General features: G+C 46.9%; 1 protein-coding gene across 1 annotated transcript in view; it reads left to right on the top strand.

Moving 5' to 3' along the window:
* Positions 1-8595: 8595 nt before the first annotated feature.
* Positions 8596-20234, top strand: part of CES5A (carboxylesterase 5A) — a 29373-nt gene continuing 17734 nt past the window's right edge. The window contains exons 1-8 of the mRNA XM_047079214.1: positions 8596-8827; positions 9934-10138; positions 12187-12325; positions 13678-13811; positions 14281-14434; positions 16209-16316; positions 18095-18199; positions 19265-19405. Of these exons, the coding sequence (XP_046935170.1) occupies positions 8725-8827; positions 9934-10138; positions 12187-12325; positions 13678-13811; positions 14281-14434; positions 16209-16316; positions 18095-18199; positions 19265-19405 (1089 nt within the window). The 5' untranslated portion in view covers positions 8596-8724. The remainder of the gene's footprint in view (positions 8828-9933; positions 10139-12186; positions 12326-13677; positions 13812-14280; positions 14435-16208; positions 16317-18094; positions 18200-19264; positions 19406-20234) is intronic.

The raw sequence follows: 20234 nt of genomic DNA, 5'->3' as shown, positions 1-20234 counted from the left end.
TGTCCTCGTGTGATTTAATAAAGATGATACATTAGCAGCCTCATCAGGTATGGACACACAGCATTCTATTTGGATAACAGTACAGGTGCCTCCTTGGGAGACAATAATAAGGTCCAAGGCCATCCTATCTTGGAGGACAACTTTTCTTATTATAGACATTTCAGTGTTCAGTAAAGACATGTTTAGTTGACTATCATTTAAGGCTTGTTGGATGAATTTAGTAAGGGCTTTTACGTGTGTTATAATGTCTTCCAGGCCAATGGAGAAAAAAAGATGGTGGCCAAATGATCGTACCAGTGGAAAATAGAACTTGCCCACCTGGCCTTGAGGAGTGTGGGGTTGACAGCTTTGGAGCTTAGCCTGGCTGTATATACCATACATGTTGACTGAGAGAGACAGCACTGTCAGGCATGAAGAGATGGACTGGGGGCAGGATATGCCAGATCAGGACTACTACCTTCTCCCCTTTCAATGGTGCGTGTTCTATTGCAGGCCTAGTACTTTTCAACAGATCTGGCTTGCATCAGGAGAATAGGATCCCAGTGGAGACTGAGTAGTTCCCCCTCACCTAGGGGGTGAAGTAACTTGTCCATCCCAATGGGACGTCTTATTGCAAGTTCTAGTGGTGATACCTTTCTCTGGCGTGATGGGACTTGGTGTTCTTAGCAGCATATAGCACATTGATCCATGGTGAGAGCCAAGGCAATGGCTGCCCCCATAGCTTCCATACCTTTACAGTGTTGGGTGTCTGAGCAGGAGTCCCTAGTGTGGCGTATGGGGCAACAAGCCCTACTGGTTGATCATGTAAATGTATTAAAGCCTGGGACAGGACTTTAGTCCATCTGACCAATGTGTTTTACCTGTTAGTAATTTAACTTGCATCTTTAATGTTCCATTCTTTCTATCAACCCTGCTGCTTGCAAGTGATGGGGGGAATGAAACCTCCATTCAATGGCATATTCTTTTGTCCAGTCTTATATATCACGACCTTTGAAATGTGACCCCCAATCACTGTCTAGTTGACAAGGGTATTTGTATATGGTATTCAGCTGGCCCAAGTCCTGAGTGACATGAAAGGGTGCCGGCTTTGAGTGGGGTCTGGAGAGGAAGTGGCACGATGGACCAATCATCCCAGCTATTGAATGATAGGACCTGGCAGGCCTTAGGATATTGGAGATGTTGGGGATGGGAAAAGATGCAGTGTAGAGTTTATGGAAAACTCTAGGGGGAGACTCATGATATAGGTCCCTGGAATTCTGGAGTAAGTCCTTGCTAACTGCAGCAGAGAATTATATGCCCTTTGAGAAGCATCTATTGGAGTCTTACTGACTGGGTCCTGGTTGAGAAGAAAGACTAGATCATGGGCATCAAATGACCATGCATCTGGAATTTCCCATGATGAGGTGGGTCCTGGCTACAAATTCCTTTAGAGAAGGATTGAGGGAATGAATATATATATATATATATATATATATATTTGTAGTGGCATTACATAGTTCTTCTTTAAGAAGACCCAGAATCCTTTAATCAATGGATTCAGTAAGTTTGAGAGATGGTTTATTTATTTAAATTTTTTTTCTCAACGTTTATTTTTTAAAAAATTTTTTAAATATTTATTTTTGAGAGAGGGAGAGAGACAGAATGTGAGCAAGGGAGGGGCAGAGAGATAGAGGGAGACACAGAATCCAAAGCAGGCTCCAGGCTCTGAGCTGTCAGCACAGAGCCCAATGCGGGGCTCGAACTCAACGAACTGTGAGATCATGACCTGAGTGGAAGTCGGATGCTTAACCAACTGAGCCACCCAGGCGCCCCAACGTTTATTTATTTTTGAGAGAGAGAGAGAGAGGGAGCGAGAGAACATGCGCAAGCAGGGGAGGGGCAGAAAGAGAAGGAGACAACAGAATCCGAAGCAGGCTCCAAGCTCCGAGCTGTCAGCAAAGAGCCTGACACAGGGCTCAAACCCATTAACCCTGAGATCATGACCTGAGCCAGTTAGATGCTTAGCTGAGCCACCCAGAGAAGTGGTTTAGATCTGGAAACATCTGGCAAGGCATTGTGATCTTTCACTGTTATGGCTGGAATGCAACTTCTGCTCACCAGCTCTTGGCTTTTTCTGGTTTTACAACTGAAGCAACATTCAAGTTGGCTGCCTACTTATTTCTAGGAATACCATGGTCTATTAATCACTGTCATAGATCTCAGTGGGACAAGGCACCCTGGTTGCCATTGCCTTTGCTGTCCATTGAGGTAGCTATTTCCACGTTATCTCTGGTGGTTAAGTAGCACTACCTGGCTTCTGCTATTCCAGATTCACTCACATTGACTGAATCGGAACAAAGCCTATTTTCATGGTAGCATTGCCTACTGTCAACCTTTACTTACCAAGAACTGTCACCATTGGGCTTCTCAAAGGTATAGGTGCCCTCTACACTGGTACATTCCTCACTACCCTAGTGAAGAGAGTCCCTGGGCACTCCTAGTAAATATCACCAGGTGGTGAGTTCCCTCATTCTAGGAAATAAATTTATTCTAATAGACCCATATCCCGAACCTTCTGATCACTTTATCAATACTTGGCCATGGCAATTCTAGCATTTCCATCTCATTTTTTTGTAGGCTGTCATCGTGTTCAAGCTTCAAGAAGCCATTCCTGCAGCATATTAGACCAGCTCGAGACATTCTTTCAGGACAATAAATCCCGAGTCCTGAGAATGTGCTCTTGTGTTAAATTCTCTCCTATCCAGTCTTATCTTCTGCTCCACCCTTCAGGTCCACCACCCTCAGGATTCACTCCCACACATGTTTTTCTCAGTTTTTACCAGGACATATTGGCCATGTTATGCAACTAATTCAGTGAGAAAGCCATTTCCTCCCAGAGAAGGGGCTACATTCCCTTGTTCAAGCTCTGCTGAAACCTGGCTTTCATGACTGGCCAGGGGCAATGCATGAAATCGGGTGATCTTGAAGTAGAAAAGCATTTTCATGTGAGACACACATCACAAATCAAGTCTGTCCTCCTCTAGTAAGAAGGAGAGGTTGGTTTCCGCTCATTTGGAGAGTTTAGGAGAATCTGCATGTTCATGGTTCTCAAACACATCCATCCACATGTCTCCACCCCAGGTCTTGGGGTCCTAATCATCTTACCTGGGCCCTGGCTTTAGTATAAGAGATCTTCCACAGCTACGCATTGAACCTTCTTTGTAGCTCTCTCACTCTTATGTTGAAATCTTGGGCCTCACAGCATGGCCTAACTGTGGTTCAAGGAGATAAGGTTATCTTTAAAAGCTGCCAGGAAGCCTACCAATTTTCACTCTGTATTGATAGCAGATTGACCAGAGCCTGTCTTTTTTTTTTCTTCAGGGTTTCCAAGGCAGTTAATGAAATCCAGCCAACACCACAACCCTTGTAATTAGCATCACCTCTATACCTTAGAGATGCTAGGGTTAAGGCATACATCAATGGTCCCCTCCAGCTGGACCGCATCCCAACCCATCCCTGAGAGTCTTTATGACATGATGCTGTCTGAATGGTGAGGGATCCACTCACATATTCCCACTGATAATCTACTTCCTAGGTCTCCTTCTGGTGCCCACTGACTTAGTTTTGTTCCCTGAGAGCAGAGCTTGGGGCTGGGAGAAGAGAGAGAAAAGACAAGAAAGGATGTATTACTGAGACTGCTGCTGTGAGCAATGAGAACTCAATTTTTCTGGAACCCTCTGCCTCCTGAGCAGCACACAGAATGCCTTCAGAGGCTGGAGTGTGTATCTCCCAGACCTCGTTCTCCCTTCCTTGAGAGTGTTACTCCTGGGTTATTCTAGTTCCAATCTCACTTAGACAAAGTCAGAGGGGATATTTGTGACAAGGGAGAAGGCCCTGGGGCAGAAAATAGAAAGTCACATGGCCCACCCGTGCTTCAAGTGGTGTGCAGTCAGTGCAAGGTGAGACTGAGCCTGCACAGAACTGTCCACTGCAGCTGTGACTTAAAGCAGAGTGGCCTGAGGTTATGTGACCAGGAGACAAGTGATATCGGCATCATCATCCTCAGCCTCATCATCATTTGTGGCTAAACAGCCACAGAACGAGGACGGAGCATTGTAAATCATATAATAGAAACATTGACAAAGCACACAGGAGGAAAGGAGAAAACGGTTGTAGCACTTGAGAATAAGGGGCTCTGCATGGAGGAGACGGTGTTGCTGTGGGAGCTTGAAAGACAAATAGGATTTTGCCAGGTGAAGAAGTCAAGGCAAAACATTCCAGGAGAGGAAAATGTAATTAACAAAGGATGGTTGCCAATGGGGTGCAGTGATGGGACCCACAGTGATGGGAATAAATGATGGTAGTATGATGATGAGGTTGTAGGGATGGGGTGAGGTGATGGGGGTGCAGGGATGGGGTAAAGTGATGAGGCTATAGGGATGGGGGTGAGGTAATGGAAGCACAGTTATGGGGGTGCAGCAATGGGGTGCAGTGAGGCATCCATCTGGAATGGCAGGATGAAGCCAGATGGGAAAGGATTTGAACATCCTGTTGAAGCATTTGCATTGAGCAGCAATGTGAAGTGGGATTGAAGAAAGGCTGTGGGAAGGAAGCCCCAGGGTACCCAGCTCTGGGCCCATGTTGGGTGACGGGGATTGCCCCCTGTGACCCGAGTCCATCCCAGAGCACCCTCCCTTTGTTTTGTCCACCTGCAGTCCAGTCTGCACCCGAGGCCATTGGTAGCAGGGTCGATTAGCATATGTTTTAAGCCAAAGCTGAGCCTCACACTGAGGTCCTCTCTCATTCCGGTTTCTCCCACAGGGTTTCAGCAGAGCAGTCTGGGAGGACAGAGAGAGCCCATCAAAGGTCTGTGTCTCAGGGGCCATCCAGGCCACTGGTCTGTACTACTGATGGGAACATCAAGGTCCAAGGAGGTGACGTCAGGGGGTTACTCAGCTTCCTAGAAGATTAAATGATTTTTAACAGCCCAAGAACTGCAGGAGTCAGTCATGCTCCCTGACCTTCATTCCTCCTTCTTTCTCTTCTCTAAATGGCTAAGCCTGCAGTTTGGAAGCAGGAAGTCTGGGATCAAGTCCCAGCTGTGCTGGCTTGTCAGCCTTGTGATATTTCGCAATTCCTTCTACCTTGCAGAGCCTCAGTTTTCTCATCTGCAAAGTGGGAATAATGGCATTAAATAAGGTAAGGGTTGCAAAACGTTTAGCCCAGGTTCTGATAGCCTAGAAAGCATTCCGTAAATGAAAACTAGTATCATTATTACAGACCGTATTAGTTTCCCAGAGTGCAGGCCCTGTCCATTAGCGGGCACCTGAGATAATCAGAGGTGGCACCTTGACAGAAGAGCAAATATAAGATATGCAGTTAGGAAGTCATGCCCTCCACAGTTCTCTTTCAGCGCTGGGTTTGTAGAAAAGATAGCATCAGTTTGCCCACAGTGTGTTTCTTGTTTTAATCTTTTTTTCAGTTTATGTATTTATTTTGAGAGACAGAACGTGAGCCGGGGAGGGAACAGAGAGAGGGAGAGAGAATCCCAAGCAGGCTCCACACTGACAGATGGAGCCCGATGCGGGGCTTGATCTCACTAACCATGAGATCATGATCTGAGCCTAAGTCAAGAGTCGGACCCTCAACTAACTCAATCAACTGAGCCGCCCAGGCACCCCGCAACCTGTGTCTTAAATATATCTATAACACTTACTAGTTTTTCTTTCTAACAAAGAGAGAACACCTCATCCCTCGTGGTTAATGGTACATATTTACATTGAGCTCTCTCTGGTAAATTCAGTCCTATTCAATAATTTAAGCAATCTCTTTAAGTAACATAAGCTTTTTCAAATAAATGCATGACCTCAGATTTACTTCCCATCCTCCCTGCTCCTCTCCAAGATGGCATCTGGATGCATGAATTGGGGGAAACTTATGTGACCACACAAATAGAAGCGTGGAGGGAGCCTGGCCCTACTTGCAATAGTCCTAGGATTATTGGGCTGTCCACAGCAACTTCCCTGTGCACCAAATTCCTGGGAAGATGATTAATTCTAACATGGCGAGCTTGTGGTCTATCCTGTTGTCTTGGTCAAAGCCCATGGATCCTCACTGACTCAGTGCCCCACCTCAGCTCTGAACAGCACTCAGCACTGTGCTCCACCTAAGTCAGGCTGTGGTTCACTTTGTCCTCAAGCCCAGGAAGCACCTCTGTGGGTCCCCTGATCTCCTTCCTATCCAGCTCCCGACCATATTCCAAGTACCTCTGAGTTCCCTTCAAGGCCATGTTTGGGGCCCTTCCAAGGACTAACTGATCCAGGATAAGCAGGAGCATCACCTGAGGCCTCTCTTTGCCCAACCTCTTCTACTCGGTTTTGGCTGCCACAGTCTGGCTTAAGGATTTGGGGCACCTCTGTGGCAGTCTTCTCCTGGAGAAACAAGTCTGCCTTCAACTTCCCTGTCTAGCACATCTCCCACTTTTGGACTTAAGTCTAAGAGGGGCTCAGGGCACCTGGTATTGCTCCCTGTTTTCCCTACCATTGTTCCGTTCTCTTTCCCAAGATCCATGGTGCAGGAGGGGCAGAGTCTCCACTCTGTCTTTTTGGGGTCCTCTACACGATACCCTACAGCTTTACTATAATGGTTACCAGAGGTGGGGGGATGATTTTTCAGTATAGAAATGCAAAATATACTGATTTACTCCTTTCAAAACACTATTTCCATTGCATTAGCTATATACAAATTTCTTGATAATAAGTCATTTTTTAAGTCAATTTAAAGAAAACTTCTGAGTGAATCGATAGTCAAGTTAGTAGTGGGAATGGTACCAACTGTGAAGTTACAAGGCCAATGGCTAAGTTGAGGGAAACACCAGGACCCACGGAAGAAGCTGTGATGGATACATAAATGGAAAAGACCTTTTGTCTAGGAGGAAGGCAATCCTATTCGCAGGTAATTAGGAAACAAGAGGGACAAGAAAAGCAAAGTTCTAAGGAGTTCAGGAGAATCTAAGAAAGGTTCTTGAAAGAGGTGGGTGTTGAATTGAGCTTTAAAGGGTAAGAAGCTAGAGAAGAAAGGCATCAGCATATGTGTGTGTGTGTGTGTGTGTGTGTGTGTGTGTCTTAATAAGCTAGGGTTAGATTCCAGTCTAGCAAATACCACTGACGACCTACTCTATGGCCCGGACCCAAGCTAAGGTCTTTGATGCCTAAAACACTGTAAGTACCTGAACCTAGAAGCAACCAGCATGTCTATACATAGGATTTTGGTATGCTTAATCTTGAGCCTAAACCAGTAAACTCTGCAGGCACATCAGAAACATTTTAGAAATTCCCACCCCATCCCCCATTCATCTCCCAGGATTTGTGATCACTTCAAAGGTGGGCAGTTTGAATATCCAGACGTCTGGTATAGACAGTCTCTTTCTTCCTTACTCCTCAACAGCATACGTAGGGCCTGTTCAATGGATTTCAGGGGCAATTTGAGGGATTTTCAAGATTTATTTGAACCATAAGTGATTTTTGCTGAATTAAGAATCAAACCTTCAGAAAGGACTGCACTCAAGTCCTGTTTCTGTAATTCCTGGTGCTGTCATAGGCGTATCAGAAATGGAGCTGGAATTGAGGTGAAAGATATTATTTGCTGGAAGCCTTCTATTCTGCAGAGGTTTACAGAGCACCTGCCTTTAGCCAAATGCATCAGGCAGCCCCTTGCTCTGAGCTCGAGGAAGCCTTTCCTTGCCTATTATGCAGAGTTCTGTAGCCAGCAGGCTCCTAATATGTGCTTGTGACAATCCTGCGTTTCTCAGGAGGTGACCACTCTGGGAAACCTGTGCATTAGGTTGATGCTTCCCAAACCCACTATGGATACTCTCCTGCCCCCATATCTCCAGGGGGAGTGGAGCAGAAGGACACAATATCAGCAAGTACCCCCAGATAATTCTGATTCTACCCATCCAGCCCCAAGCATTTGGAAAACCCCATCCCAGGCCCTTTACCCTGAGGGCAGCATGGACCCTGTTGGGAGCAGGATGGTGATGCTCCTGGGTCCTGAGCCGGATCTTCTATGACCCACCAGCAGCGCAGCGAGAACCCAGAATGCTAAGGACATGCTCCAGCAGAACCACGTGTGGTAACTTCACCTCTTTGGGCTTGTCTCCTCATATTTACACAGGGGTGCTGGGTCTAGATCAGAATTGCAGCCAGTAGAAATACTGCATTGTGTTCATATCAGGACTTTTAAAAAGTGAGGACTTATAAAAATTGAGAGAGACCATAGACTTCTGGTTTGGTGTACCTACATTGTCATAAGCCAAATGTTTACTGGCGTTGAGAAGCCATTGCCCCTTTAAGACAGGGCATGTGCTATCCAGTTTTCCACAGTCCCCACTGCTTCCAATTGATCTCTCTTGGACAGCTTCATTCACTGCTTGTTTGCTGCTTTCCTGACCTTTGCAGGCATCAGAGCTGAGGTCTTTGACTTACCTGATCCCAAATGTCTTTTCTATTTGTGTCATCCCATGAGCCCAGAACCTACCACATTATCCTTCACCAGCTCACTAGTTAATCATCAGCTTCTCCTTCTATAAATCGGAACAGGAAAGTCTTGCTTGGCCAATTCCTCTGCAGATCTTGGTCTGATGCCCTTTCTCCACCAACCCTGCATCCTGTGTCTGCCTGCTCAACATTTGTTGAGCCCTTTCTTTCTTTGACTGAAGCTCTCTGAGGCCAGCGGAGGCCGCGGATGTGCGAGGAGTTCAGGCGGTCCAGCTGGATGAGTGGGATGTGGGTGCACCCAGGCCAGACCCTGATCTGGGCTCTTTGGGTCCTTGCAGCTGTCATTAAGGGTGAGACACCCAGTGGGAGAGGAGGGCCCTCAGAAGATAGGGTAGGGGGATTTCCTTATCTTGGATGTTTTTTTCTACTAGTGCAAACAAACTTATTTCTCAGAGGTCTCATGGTGCATGGAAAGCCATGTAGTAACCTCAGGGCACCTGACCAATGTCCTGGTGTCACTGAAAGCCCCCCAACAGAGTGTCCTTTGTGGGTGTGGGTATTGCACAGAAGATTCAGGTCCTATCCTTGGGTGCTCATACCTTGTCGAGGCTTGCAGAGCCCTCTGTCCTGGGTACAAAGGATAGAGCCCATGCTTTGTGGTACTGGCTGCCCGGATAGGACTTTCACTGTCACAGTGACGCTAGAGCAGGTAGCACCAAGACACCTGAGTCCTGCCAAGCAAGTAGCTGGGCAGTGAACTTCTCAATGCTCTATATTCTATGTGGAAACCAAGAAGCTTGCACTCTCGGTTTCCCAGAATGTCCTCCTCATATCCTGGAGGTGGATGAGCTGATGTCAGGTGGCATCTGTATGAGAACTTTTTATTTTCATTGACATCTACTTATTTTCATGCGTATTCAAAAGCGTATACTTAACTCATCAGAAGCACAGTTCCGTAGACGTTAATGCTTAGGAATCCTCTAGGTAAGATTTTTTAAGTTTATTAAAATTTAATTTTAAGAAAAATTAAAGCTAGTAGTCAGACAGGGGATGCACAGACATGCCAGCAAATGTGATGGTGAGTATGAAAATGACCCGCATGTGGGGACTCTGGGTTAGATGACTTTGTGGGATCCTAGGATCTGCAGCCCTGGCATGGTTCCAGAGTAAGAGAAATCTGTGCTGCAGAAGGGAGAGGCTACTTGTGCCCTAAGGTGACCGGAAACTTTTGTGGGTCGGTGCTATACTCCTAGTAGAAACTAAGTCGGTGTTCTTATGCAGGTGGCAATCTTGAAGGAAGCAGTGGACCTGGGTTCATTGCCGGGGAGTCTAGATACTTCCTGTTGCACCGCGTCTGGGCCAACAAAGAGTGCCCCCACTGAGGGGAGCTCCTAGTTGAGCTTATTCTGGTTCTCTACCCGGCCAGCATCTGATTCCTCCCTGTGTGTCCCCTCAGGGCCAGCTGCTGATGCACCAGTGAGGAGCACCAGGCTGGGATGGGTCCGGGGGAAGCAAACCACTGTACTGGGAAGCACCGTGCCTGTGAACATGTTCCTCGGGATCCCCTATGCTGCACCTCCTCTAGGGCCCCTGCGATTTAAGCAACCAAAGCCTGCTGTGCCCTGGAATGACTTCCGAAATGCCACATCCTACCCTAAATTGTAAGAGCAGGCTCGGTCTCATGGGTGGAATGTGAACTAGGAGTGGGGACAGAGCACTGAGGGGGAATAAAGGTCATGCAGCCCCCCTGGGAAAGGTGGGGAGCAAGGAGGAGGAGGAGGAGACGGAGGAGGACGAGGAGGACGAGGAGGAGGGTGGGTACGGGAGTAGACAAGACCTTCGGTAATCTCATGGCTCCCCAACTGGCTGACCAGCAGAATCAGTGGTGGCGGTGTTCAGAGCATGCAGATTTCCTGGGCTCCCTTCTTGAACTTCCTAAATTGGAATCTCCAGAGCTGGGCCCAAAACACTAGAGTCACTGAAAGCTCTCTAGGGATTTGTGGACCAATCAGGTTTGGGAACCACGACGACGGACTTACTGAGTCTTTGTCCGCGTGATTCCATGTCACCTCTCACCCAGGCTGAGGGCTTTAGGGTGAAGAACCACCTTGCAAGAGATTTCAGCTCTAGCACTCTGTGCCCAGCGCAGGGAAATCCATAGACACCTATGGAGTACGTGAGTGTGTTCTGGGCCGGGAGCTCCCAGTCACTGCAAATTTTCAAGCTGACTGAGGTGGGCGAATCCTGAGAACTTGAGCATAGGTTGAGATGGGAGACTTGAAAATCCTCAAGAATCTTCTGACACTCAGATTTTGTGAAGTCCTCACATTGGGCCACGCTGGTTCCTTGCCTTGGCAGTCCCAGGCAGAAGGAGTACCCTGGTTTTAGGAAGTGCCCTAAGCCACAGAGGAGACCCCATGTGGCCCAGGGACTGAGGACACTAAGCTGAAACTCATCTGTTCATTCATTCAGTTATTCATTCAACTAATATCCATTAAGAGCCAGCTCAGTAACTTCCTCTCCATTGAGCTCTGGCAGATACCACAGTGGGCTGGTCACAGCTTCCCTGAAGGAACCTGGGGGCTGGTGGGGGTGGCAGGGGTGGAAATAACAGCAATAATTAAAATATAGAGTGTCAAGGGCAACCTTAGGGGATCAGAAAAGGGTGCTGAGAAGGAACCACCTAGCCTCACCTTGTGGGGAGGTCAGGGATGGCTGTGTTGAAAGCAGCGAGGGCTTGATTTCTGATAAACAACATACGAAAGGGCAAAAAGGCATAAGCACTTGTCTGGGGGTAAATTTGCAGCGATGGTTTCCCACCGCCTAATCTGTACACTGTTTTATTAAAAAAAGAATTAACATTCATGGAGCACTGAAGTATAGTAGAAATCACATATGTAGACTCCTTCAATCTTATTGCATAGCAAGCAGGCTCAGTGCTAGGGGCTATGAAGTACTGAGGTGACCAAAACAGAGTCCTAAGCTTTAAGCTGCTCCCGTTTGAGTGGGAAAGCTGGTAACACCCATGTACAAGCCCAGGAGAACTTCTAGGAAAGAACACAACATGTACAGCGGTCTCTAAAGAAGAGCTGTGGTCTAACTGGAGAAATCTCAGAAGGCTTCTTGAAGGAGGTGGCACTTGCACTGAATCTGAAAGAAAGGAAAGAACACGAGCAAACAGACATGAGGAGAGAACAGTCTGGGCATAGGGACCAGCTTGAGCAAAGGTTTGAATGCAGGAATCTCCTTGTACATATACCTCTATTGGTCCCTGGTAGAAAAGCCTAGAGATGTCCTTTTGTTCCTCTGGGTGCAGAAAAGGGAGCTACTATAGCAATACCTTTGATTTGCAACCCAGGGTCTTGCCCTCTAGTTTGGGGAATTGTTGAGTCATCTTGAATCTCTATGTGTGTGTCTGGGGTTATGGTAGTGGGTGTAGGCATGGGTGGGTACTGGAGGTTAATGGCACAATTATTCTGCACAACATACTTTCCTACCCCCAAACCAGATCAAAGAGAATCATAGTTTGTTTCTTTGTCTGTGCCACTATGGCGGGGGCCAGGGAGACGATTAGACTCTGTACCAATAGCTCCCATATGCCTCTTCTGCTCAGACATAGGACACCAGGCCTCCCTGCCGTCACGGGACCTGGCCCCTCCCAGGCAAGTGTGACAGCAACTCTGAGGATTTTTCCTTTTTTTCCTCCAAGATGCTTCCAGGACTTAGAGTGGCTGGTCTCCTATCAACACGTTCTCAAAGTGCGTTACCCCAAATTGGAAACGTCCGAAGACTGCCTGTACCTTAACATCTATGCGCCAGCCCATGCGGACAATGGCTCCAACCTCCCTGTAAGGCTGCCTGCCATGCGGGGGGCTCCAGCTAGCAGGTTCTCAGCCAGGGACCCAGGAGGAGTGGCTGGATGTCTAGAATCCAACCTACCCCCTGTTGGGTAAAAGAGAAATGTAATCACTTGCACATCAATAATTTTCTTAAAAAGTCATTTAATGACAGATTCCCTCTATCTTCCTTTCTGATTGCTTCTTTATTGGCAGCAACTTGACCTTCAATTTTTATTTTGTTTTGTTTTTCCCCTCTGTTGAGTATTTAATGGTCTGTAAACATTTAGAAAGACTGCTTACAAGGACTCTGTTTGGGAAATCCTTTAAAGAGGATATACACCTTCCAATTTTTCTGTTTGCAACGAGGACAGGTAATAATACTAAGTATTTCATTTAGGAATGTAAAATATCTCTGTATTAGTGAGTAGGAAAGCCATCATCTCTCCCCCATGCCACTGCGATGAGAGACTCACTCTATTGGATCATAACAACAACATATATTGAGCAGTTGACTGTGTGCCAGGCACAGTACATTATCTCATTTAACCCCCACAGTAATCATGGGTAAAGATTACTGGACCCATAGTACAGATTAAGAAGATGAGGCACAGGGATGGCATAAATGCCTTGTACACACAACGAGTAGAAATTCCCATGTCAAAGCCAGTGCTTTGTCTGGTTCTCCCTTATCCCCCATGGCTGGCCCAAGACTTGTAGTCCCTAATATGACCTTAAAAAAGAGAATGAAAAAGATATATTTGTAAGTATATGAATCATGATAGTACCATGTGAATGTTTTATGTTGCCCAGTCCCAATTTTTCTAATTGATATAGTAAAGTTTTCACACTTCTCTTCCCTTTTTTTTTTTCTCTCCTCGCTTCGCTTCTCTCTGTAGGTAGTGGAAAGAGTAAAGTTAAAACAGTTTAAGTGGATTTTGCTCTCCACAGGGCTTACGATGATTTCTGTCTTCGTGTGGGTCACAAGTTCAGTGATATTTGGTTAATACTTTCTGAGCACTTGAAATTGTTCTAAGAACTTAAATGCAGAATCTTGTTGAAATCTCATGATAGCCCATAAAATGAGATACTTTCATTCTTCACATCTTATAGATGAGAAAAATGAGCCTCAGAGAGGTTAAGTAATCTGCCCAGCATCACACAGTTTGTCAGTGGCAGAGCTGGGAATCAAACTCAAGCCTCCATGCTCACCCCTTGGCCTTCTTCAAAAGACATAATCTCTCATGCTTTTAGAAAGGAAAGTGAGACACCTATATTTCCCTAAAGAAGGAAGGTCCCAAATGTATAGGGAGGGGGTGTGAATGCCTGGCAGGCCAACTGGAGAGTTCCTCTCCCTTCTACAGGTCATGGTGTGGTTCCCCGGGGGTGCCTTCAAGGTTGGCTCAGCCTCCTCCTTCGATGGGTCCGCCTTGGCTGCCTACGAGGACGTGCTGGTCGTGACTACCCAGTACCGGCTAGGAATATTTGGTTTTTTCAAGTAAGTGTCCCTGAGAGCTTGACACCCCAGGTCCCTGAGGCACAGCTGTATGGCAGCCACAGGGGATTCAGTGCCCAGCTGCGTAAGGAAGAATGAGCCTTCAGTGACACTGAATAACTGTGACCCGAATTAGTGAGGTAATCTTTGCAGCTATGACAGATAAACTCCCAAGTCTTGGTGGCTTAAAACAATAAAAATCTCTTTCTCACTCAAGTAAGGTCCAACTGAGTGATCCTGACTGACAGACATCTTTTCACATGGTCAGTCAAGGACCTGGCTCCTTCCCGTCTTGTGACTCTGCCCTCCTTTCCGGGCCTAGACCCTCTGCGTCTGGCCAGCAGATGGACGAACAGCAGGGAAGGTCCTGCAAAGGAGTGGCCACCCACCCGCAGCCTCCACCTTGAACTCCTTGAGCGGCAGGAAGCAGATTGCAGCCCACTGAGTATTCTCACCCTACTTCTTGCCCCAGCACAGGGGATGAGCATGCCCGGGGGAACTGGGCCTTCCTGGACCAGGTGGCTGCCCTAACCTGGGTCCAGGACAACATCAAGTTCTTCGGTGGTGACCCACGCTCCGTGACCATCTTCGGAGAGTCAGCGGGAGCCATCAGTGTTTCCAGCCTCGTGAGTTCTTCTCTTTGGGATTTGAACAGACCTTGGTGGGGGAGGTTACAAAAATGAGGACCATGAATCACTTATAGCTGACCGGTGCTTTCCTGTGAAACAAACGCTTTTATACACATTGTCTCCCTCAAGCCTCACAGAGAGAGTTAGGGGCTCTCTGTCATTTTGTGGACAAGAGCTGTCATCAGGAAGAGTTTAAATGAATTACCCAAGATCACATCCTGAGTAATAGTTTGAAGAAAAATCCCTTATATTTATAGGGTGGAAGCCCTGGTGTCCAATTACCAGGACTGGTAATTACTTGTTTAATAGAAAAGTTCAGCTAAAACTTTAAAAAAAAAAAGGATGCATATAACATTTAATTTTTTTTTAATTTTTTTAACGTTTTTTATTTATTTTTGAGACAGAGAGAGACAGAGCATGAACGGGGGGGGGGGCGGGGGGCAGAGAGAGAGGGAGACACAGAATCAGAAGCAGGCTCCAGGCTCTGAGCCATCAGCCCAGAGCCCGACGCGGGGCTCGAACTCACGGACCGCGAGATCGTGACCTGAGCTGAAGTCGGACGCTTAACTGACTGAGCCACCCAGGCGCCCCTATAACATTTTATTTTAACTTCAAAGAGAAAGTGTACATTTCTCTATCAGTGGTTTGGTATATAGTGTGGTATCTTTTCAAGGTTGGTCTGCTGGCTAGAGGTCCAACATGGTTCTCTGGCATAAACCACCCATTGGAATCATGGTCCTCTAATTACAGTTTCAGCTTCTTTACAGTGAGCATGAATTTTAAAAGATGCGTGCTTTGTAGTCTGTGAATGAGGTGCATTTATGGAATTTTCCGCTCCCCCCCCCCCGCCCCCGCCGCACCCAACGTATTTTACTCTTACCTTTTTCACACCTAATTTGCCGGCAGTATTTTTCAGCTACTTGTCTTTATCACAGGTTTCTTTCCCCCAAACATAGTTTTGTTTTCTTTTCTTACACACATACTTCACTGGTTCCCACGGTATTTCGTTGATTATGTAATTACAGTAGCAAGTGTAACTGACCAAACAAGTGAGGAAGCAAACACACCTGCCTCTTGGCCAGAAACTTGTGGGAATAGAAACCTGTGGTGGTGCTAGAAAATAGCCCACTGGCTCTGAGTGCTTGGCATCTCCAGGGTCACATGTTCATCACAAAACTCTGTTACATAGAAGTGGGTTAAGAGAGCTTCCACGGTGTAACACTTGACAATACACAAGATATTTTTGTATCTTCAAAATAATTCAGTAAGGTGAATTATAATAACTCAACTTTGCATATATGATGACAACCCCCGTTTCGTGGGTGCATGCTGTCTGACCAGGCGTTGTGCAAAGCCTTCTATATTTGTTACTTCTGCTCTATGCCACAATTCTGTGATATGTGCTCCATTTTTCCTTCCAGTTTTGGAAGAAGTAAATTGATGCTCGGAAATATGAAACAATTTGCCTGAGATTCCCCCAGCTAGGAAATGAAGGAGCTAGCAAGCAATCACACACCAGGATGTTTGACCTCAAAGTTCCTGAGGCACCTGGGGCTCAGACAGGTTAAATAATTTGTCCATACATCCATGGCTAGTCCTTGAGTCCCCAAACCAGGGCTTTTTTTTTTTTTTTTTTTTTTTTTTTTCTGTAAGCACAAAGCTTTTAAGGAGGCTTCCTGGGAAGGTTTCTTTAAGGAAAGGTGGATGGTGTATGTGCTGGATGGAGAGTCCCCTGCATAATTTTTCCTGGTCTCCTGTGTTCTCTCTCCAGATTCTGTCCCCCATGGCCAATGGCTTATTCCACAAAGCCATCATGCAGAGTGGGGTGGCCATCCTGCCTATGCTGATGATATCCCCTGGTGATGACAGGAAGAAGGATGTAGGTATCTCGTTAACACCTCTCCTCTACTTGGTCAGGGGAGAATGTGGTCAGGTGTCGATAGACCATGTGCTTGGCGGTCCTACTGACCATGGTCAAAAGAATCTGATGCTGGCCGAGGTGAACCTTATTGCTCTATGGGAGGCCTGGTTTGACAGAAAATAGGTCCCCAGTGAAATACTGTTGGTGTGTGTGAATGTGTGTGTGTGTGTGTGTGTGTGTGTGTGTGTACATGAGTGTCTATGTAATTGTTCTGACATCTTATTCATTACTCTTCACTTAGGATATATAACTCAGTCCCCTGTGTTATATACGGCTCATCTCCTATATTGACTCCACTCTATCTAGAGTACTCTGTTAAGAAAGATTCTTAGGCTGTTTCCAATTCAGTGGGAAATAACACTGTGACTGATTCTTGTTGCCTGGCATGAGATTGTGAGGGGGCGGTGAGGCATATGCCCCAGACTTTTGTCATCTGTCATCTTGGTTAGTGCTCTAGCAGACAGTGAGGACCTGGAGACCAAGGTCTCTGTATCTTTCATGTCCCGGCATGATTCCTGGTGCATATTAGGTGACTGTTGCTGTTTGCTGAATGAATGAGTTAACAAATGAGCTGATTCGGTCAATGAAGATTAAGCACGGGGCTGTGGAGCCACCTCCTGGGGACTATGCATTTTCGTGGTGCATTTGCTTGAACACCTGATAGAAAATGACAGTGCACACCACAAGCAGAGACATGGAGTCATAATATTGTAAAAATACTCTCAATGCATCGGGAATATTGATTTGGGGAACATGACATACCAACTTTCAGTTTGTGCCTCTGTTTGTTCATTTAGCACACGTACGCTGAGTGTCCATAGTCCTCCTAGCTCTGTGCTAGGACCTGTGGGTTTGTAAATGGGAAGGGCTACACTGACTTCAGAAGACCATAATCATTTTATGACAAAGGTTTTTAACCTGAAATCCATGGGTAGTTGGGAGATGGTCCTTGCGCTCCTACAGTTGTACGTTGTGTGTAGATTCTATATGTTTGTGCATTTTCCCAGGGAGCGGGTTTGTAGCTTTCATTGGATTCTCAGAGCATTCATGACTCCCAGACACTTGGGGGGCCACCACTTTCAAGGGATGAGCTCCCACGGAAAGTTCGACGACTGTGCAAGGCAGTGTTTGTGAAAAGGCTAGGTAGAGAAGGTGGGAATCCTTGAGGTAACAGGAAATCAGAGGAGGAAGGGGTTTATGGGAGCTGCAGTGGTCTGAAAGGACATCTCGGAGGAGCTAGGGATGAGTGGAATTGATGCGAGACAGGAAAAGCTGTTCAGGGTATTCTAGGCTGTGGTGGGGGTGAGGCTTAACAGAGCCGACAAGCTGACACTGAGCCAGAGTCATGCCTCAACTGACCGTTAAGTCATGCTTGCAAAGCTGCTCCTCACGCTTGGGGCTCCTGGCTCCACTCAGCATCCCAGAGTTGGGCGTCTGGACTCAGTGAGGCCTACTGCCAGTGAAGCCAACACCATCAGACTGGTCTCTCCATGGCCAGGAATCTTGACTCTGTTCCACAGCCACAGGCTGACATACCACCTCCCCCTACTCCAGCGGTTGCTAAAGATGACAAAGAGAGTCAGGCAAGAGAACAAAGAGGTACAGTGCCCGCCTGTCCTCAGGGGGTGGGGAGGGGCAGCAGGCTTCATGTATGAAGGATCTAGGACTCTTTTCACTTTGCATTTTCTTGGCGACTTTCCATGCTGTGCTCTGACCTGGTCCTTCTCTGGCAACAGTTGCAGGTGCTTGCGCATATCTGTGGTTGCCAGGCGTCTGACTCTGCTGCCCTGCTGCAGTGCCTGAGGGCAAAACCCTCCGAGGAGTTGTTGGACATCAGCAAGGTGAAGAGGGGCGGGAGGGTTTGGGGGCAGGGTTGTGCTTGGAATGGAATGGCAGACAAACCCCACCACTCTCTTACTTACTTTGATATGGGATTTGGAAAGATGGAGGTTGGGATTCATAGTAATGGCTGTAGAATGTACAGAACCATGATAGGTAATTTAAAGAACTTGATGGGCCAGGGATGCTGCTTAGCCAGGAGAAGATCCAGGAAAACACAAATGTTGTCTTTAAGTCACTGGGAAGAGGGACTTCCCCTGTTCCACATGCTGCCAGAGGCTAAAATCAGTGTCAAGAGTGTGAGTTCTGTTAGGAAGCCATTTTGGCTTGGTATAACCAGGAAATTTCTAAAAACTCTGAAAAAGGGCCAGCACCTTTAGAAGATAGTGAGACACCCACCTCTGTAGGTATGCAAGCAGAGTCTAGATGACCACTGACAAATTTCAGTCACTGGACTGAATGAGCTCTTTGTGCCCCTTCCACTCGTGAGAGCTTCTGATGGTCCTTGGAAGAGCAAGGCCATTATCTGTCAGATTCTAACAATTGTGAAATACTTTGTTGGCATGGATGAAGGGTCCGCTGTGAGTTGTGCTGGAGTCTGGGAGCTGGATAACAAGTCCTTGACCCGATGGAGTGTGAAAGGTCTTCTGTGTGCTCCCCGCCATCCCCACTCCCAAACAGAGACCCCCAAAAATGTGGATAAAGCCAGGTGTTTCCTCCTGAGACCCAAGACTCAGCCAGATCAAAGGCACAGTGCTGAGGAGGACATCTCAGGAAGATGTGCATACTAATCCCCACTACTGTGGCCACTCCCCTGTCCCCTGCTCACCACTCTGCCTGCTGCATTTGGTCAGTGGTTCTCAAAGAATTTGAGCCCCTTTGCCTAAGCAAGTGCAGGGCCGGCCAAGCAGAACTGATACATCAGGATGGGCCAACTGTGGCTTTTTCCTTTCTTAATGTAGTTTGACCACTGCTCGGCGGGTTGGGTCTCCTTGGCTGGGGGCTTGGGGACAGCAGATTTTGTGAACAGAAGCAGATGCTGATTTTTCTCTTCTTCCTTATTCCAGAAAATCACGTGTTCCATTCCAGTGGTTGATGAGTTTTTCTTTCCTGATGAGCCTCTAGCCCTATTGACTCAAAAAGCATTTAATTCAGTTCCTTCTATCATCGGAATCAATAACCACGACTGTGCCTTCCTGCTGTCCACGGTAAGGATCCCAGCTGTCCTTCCTGTCGCTTCCTCAGCGGTGTGGCAGCTGTATATGCTTCCACAGCTCAGCACTGCCAGCAAGGATGCCAAGTGTTATCCGGGAGCCCGGAAGCCAAGGACACGGTGATGCCCCTTCCCCTCTCTGAAGGAGGGTAGCTGAGGACTGAGGGCAGCCGGAGTCAGCATCTGCCCGGCTCCTCATACAAGGTTCATGGAGAAAGAAACAACTCTATGAAAAAAGTAAGAGAGGATGGATCCATTTGAGCTTTGTTCAAAACATCACAAATGATTGTTTCAAATGAGCACAGTTACTACTTCAAAGATGAATTTCATGCAGGTTTGGAAAATGTTCAGGCCTTTACATTTTCGTGTGCGGTTATGAAATTTTGACTTCCAAGAATGCTCTCTGGGTTTGTACAAGTTGCGAAATCACTGAATTGTCTTATTCATTCAACAAGTATGAAGGGAACATTTACTTTACGCTCTACACCCTGGTAAAAAGCAAGCACTCAACAGTGAACAAGTCGCGCAGTCCCAGCTTTCTGCAGGCTCACATCCTACTGGGGAGGCCCAGATGAAATGGACAGTTGAAAAGATAGTTTCCGAAAGTGTAAGTGCTAGGAAGGACATAAACTGGTGGGAGAAGATCTTTAGGGAGGAGAAGGGGTGGTCAAGAAAGGCTTCTCCAAGGAGGGATTATTTGTGCTCAGGCTGAGTCCTGAGAAGGAGCCATGATTTCTTGACCCTGCCATTTAAAGAAGACCCTCTTGATTTGAAAGAAACTTTTCATCTGTCCTCATAAGGGTAGGAATGCTCAAACCCATAAC

This window comes from Lynx rufus, unplaced genomic scaffold (genome assembly GCF_022079265.1).
Source record: "Lynx rufus isolate CCGP_SWC_20201006 ecotype Redwood Valley unplaced genomic scaffold, mLynRuf1.p SCAF_16, whole genome shotgun sequence".
NCBI classification, from domain to species: Eukaryota; Metazoa; Chordata; class Mammalia; order Carnivora; family Felidae; genus Lynx; species Lynx rufus.
Note: the sequence above shows the minus strand (reverse complement) of the source record. Positions and strands in the feature narration are given on the sequence as shown.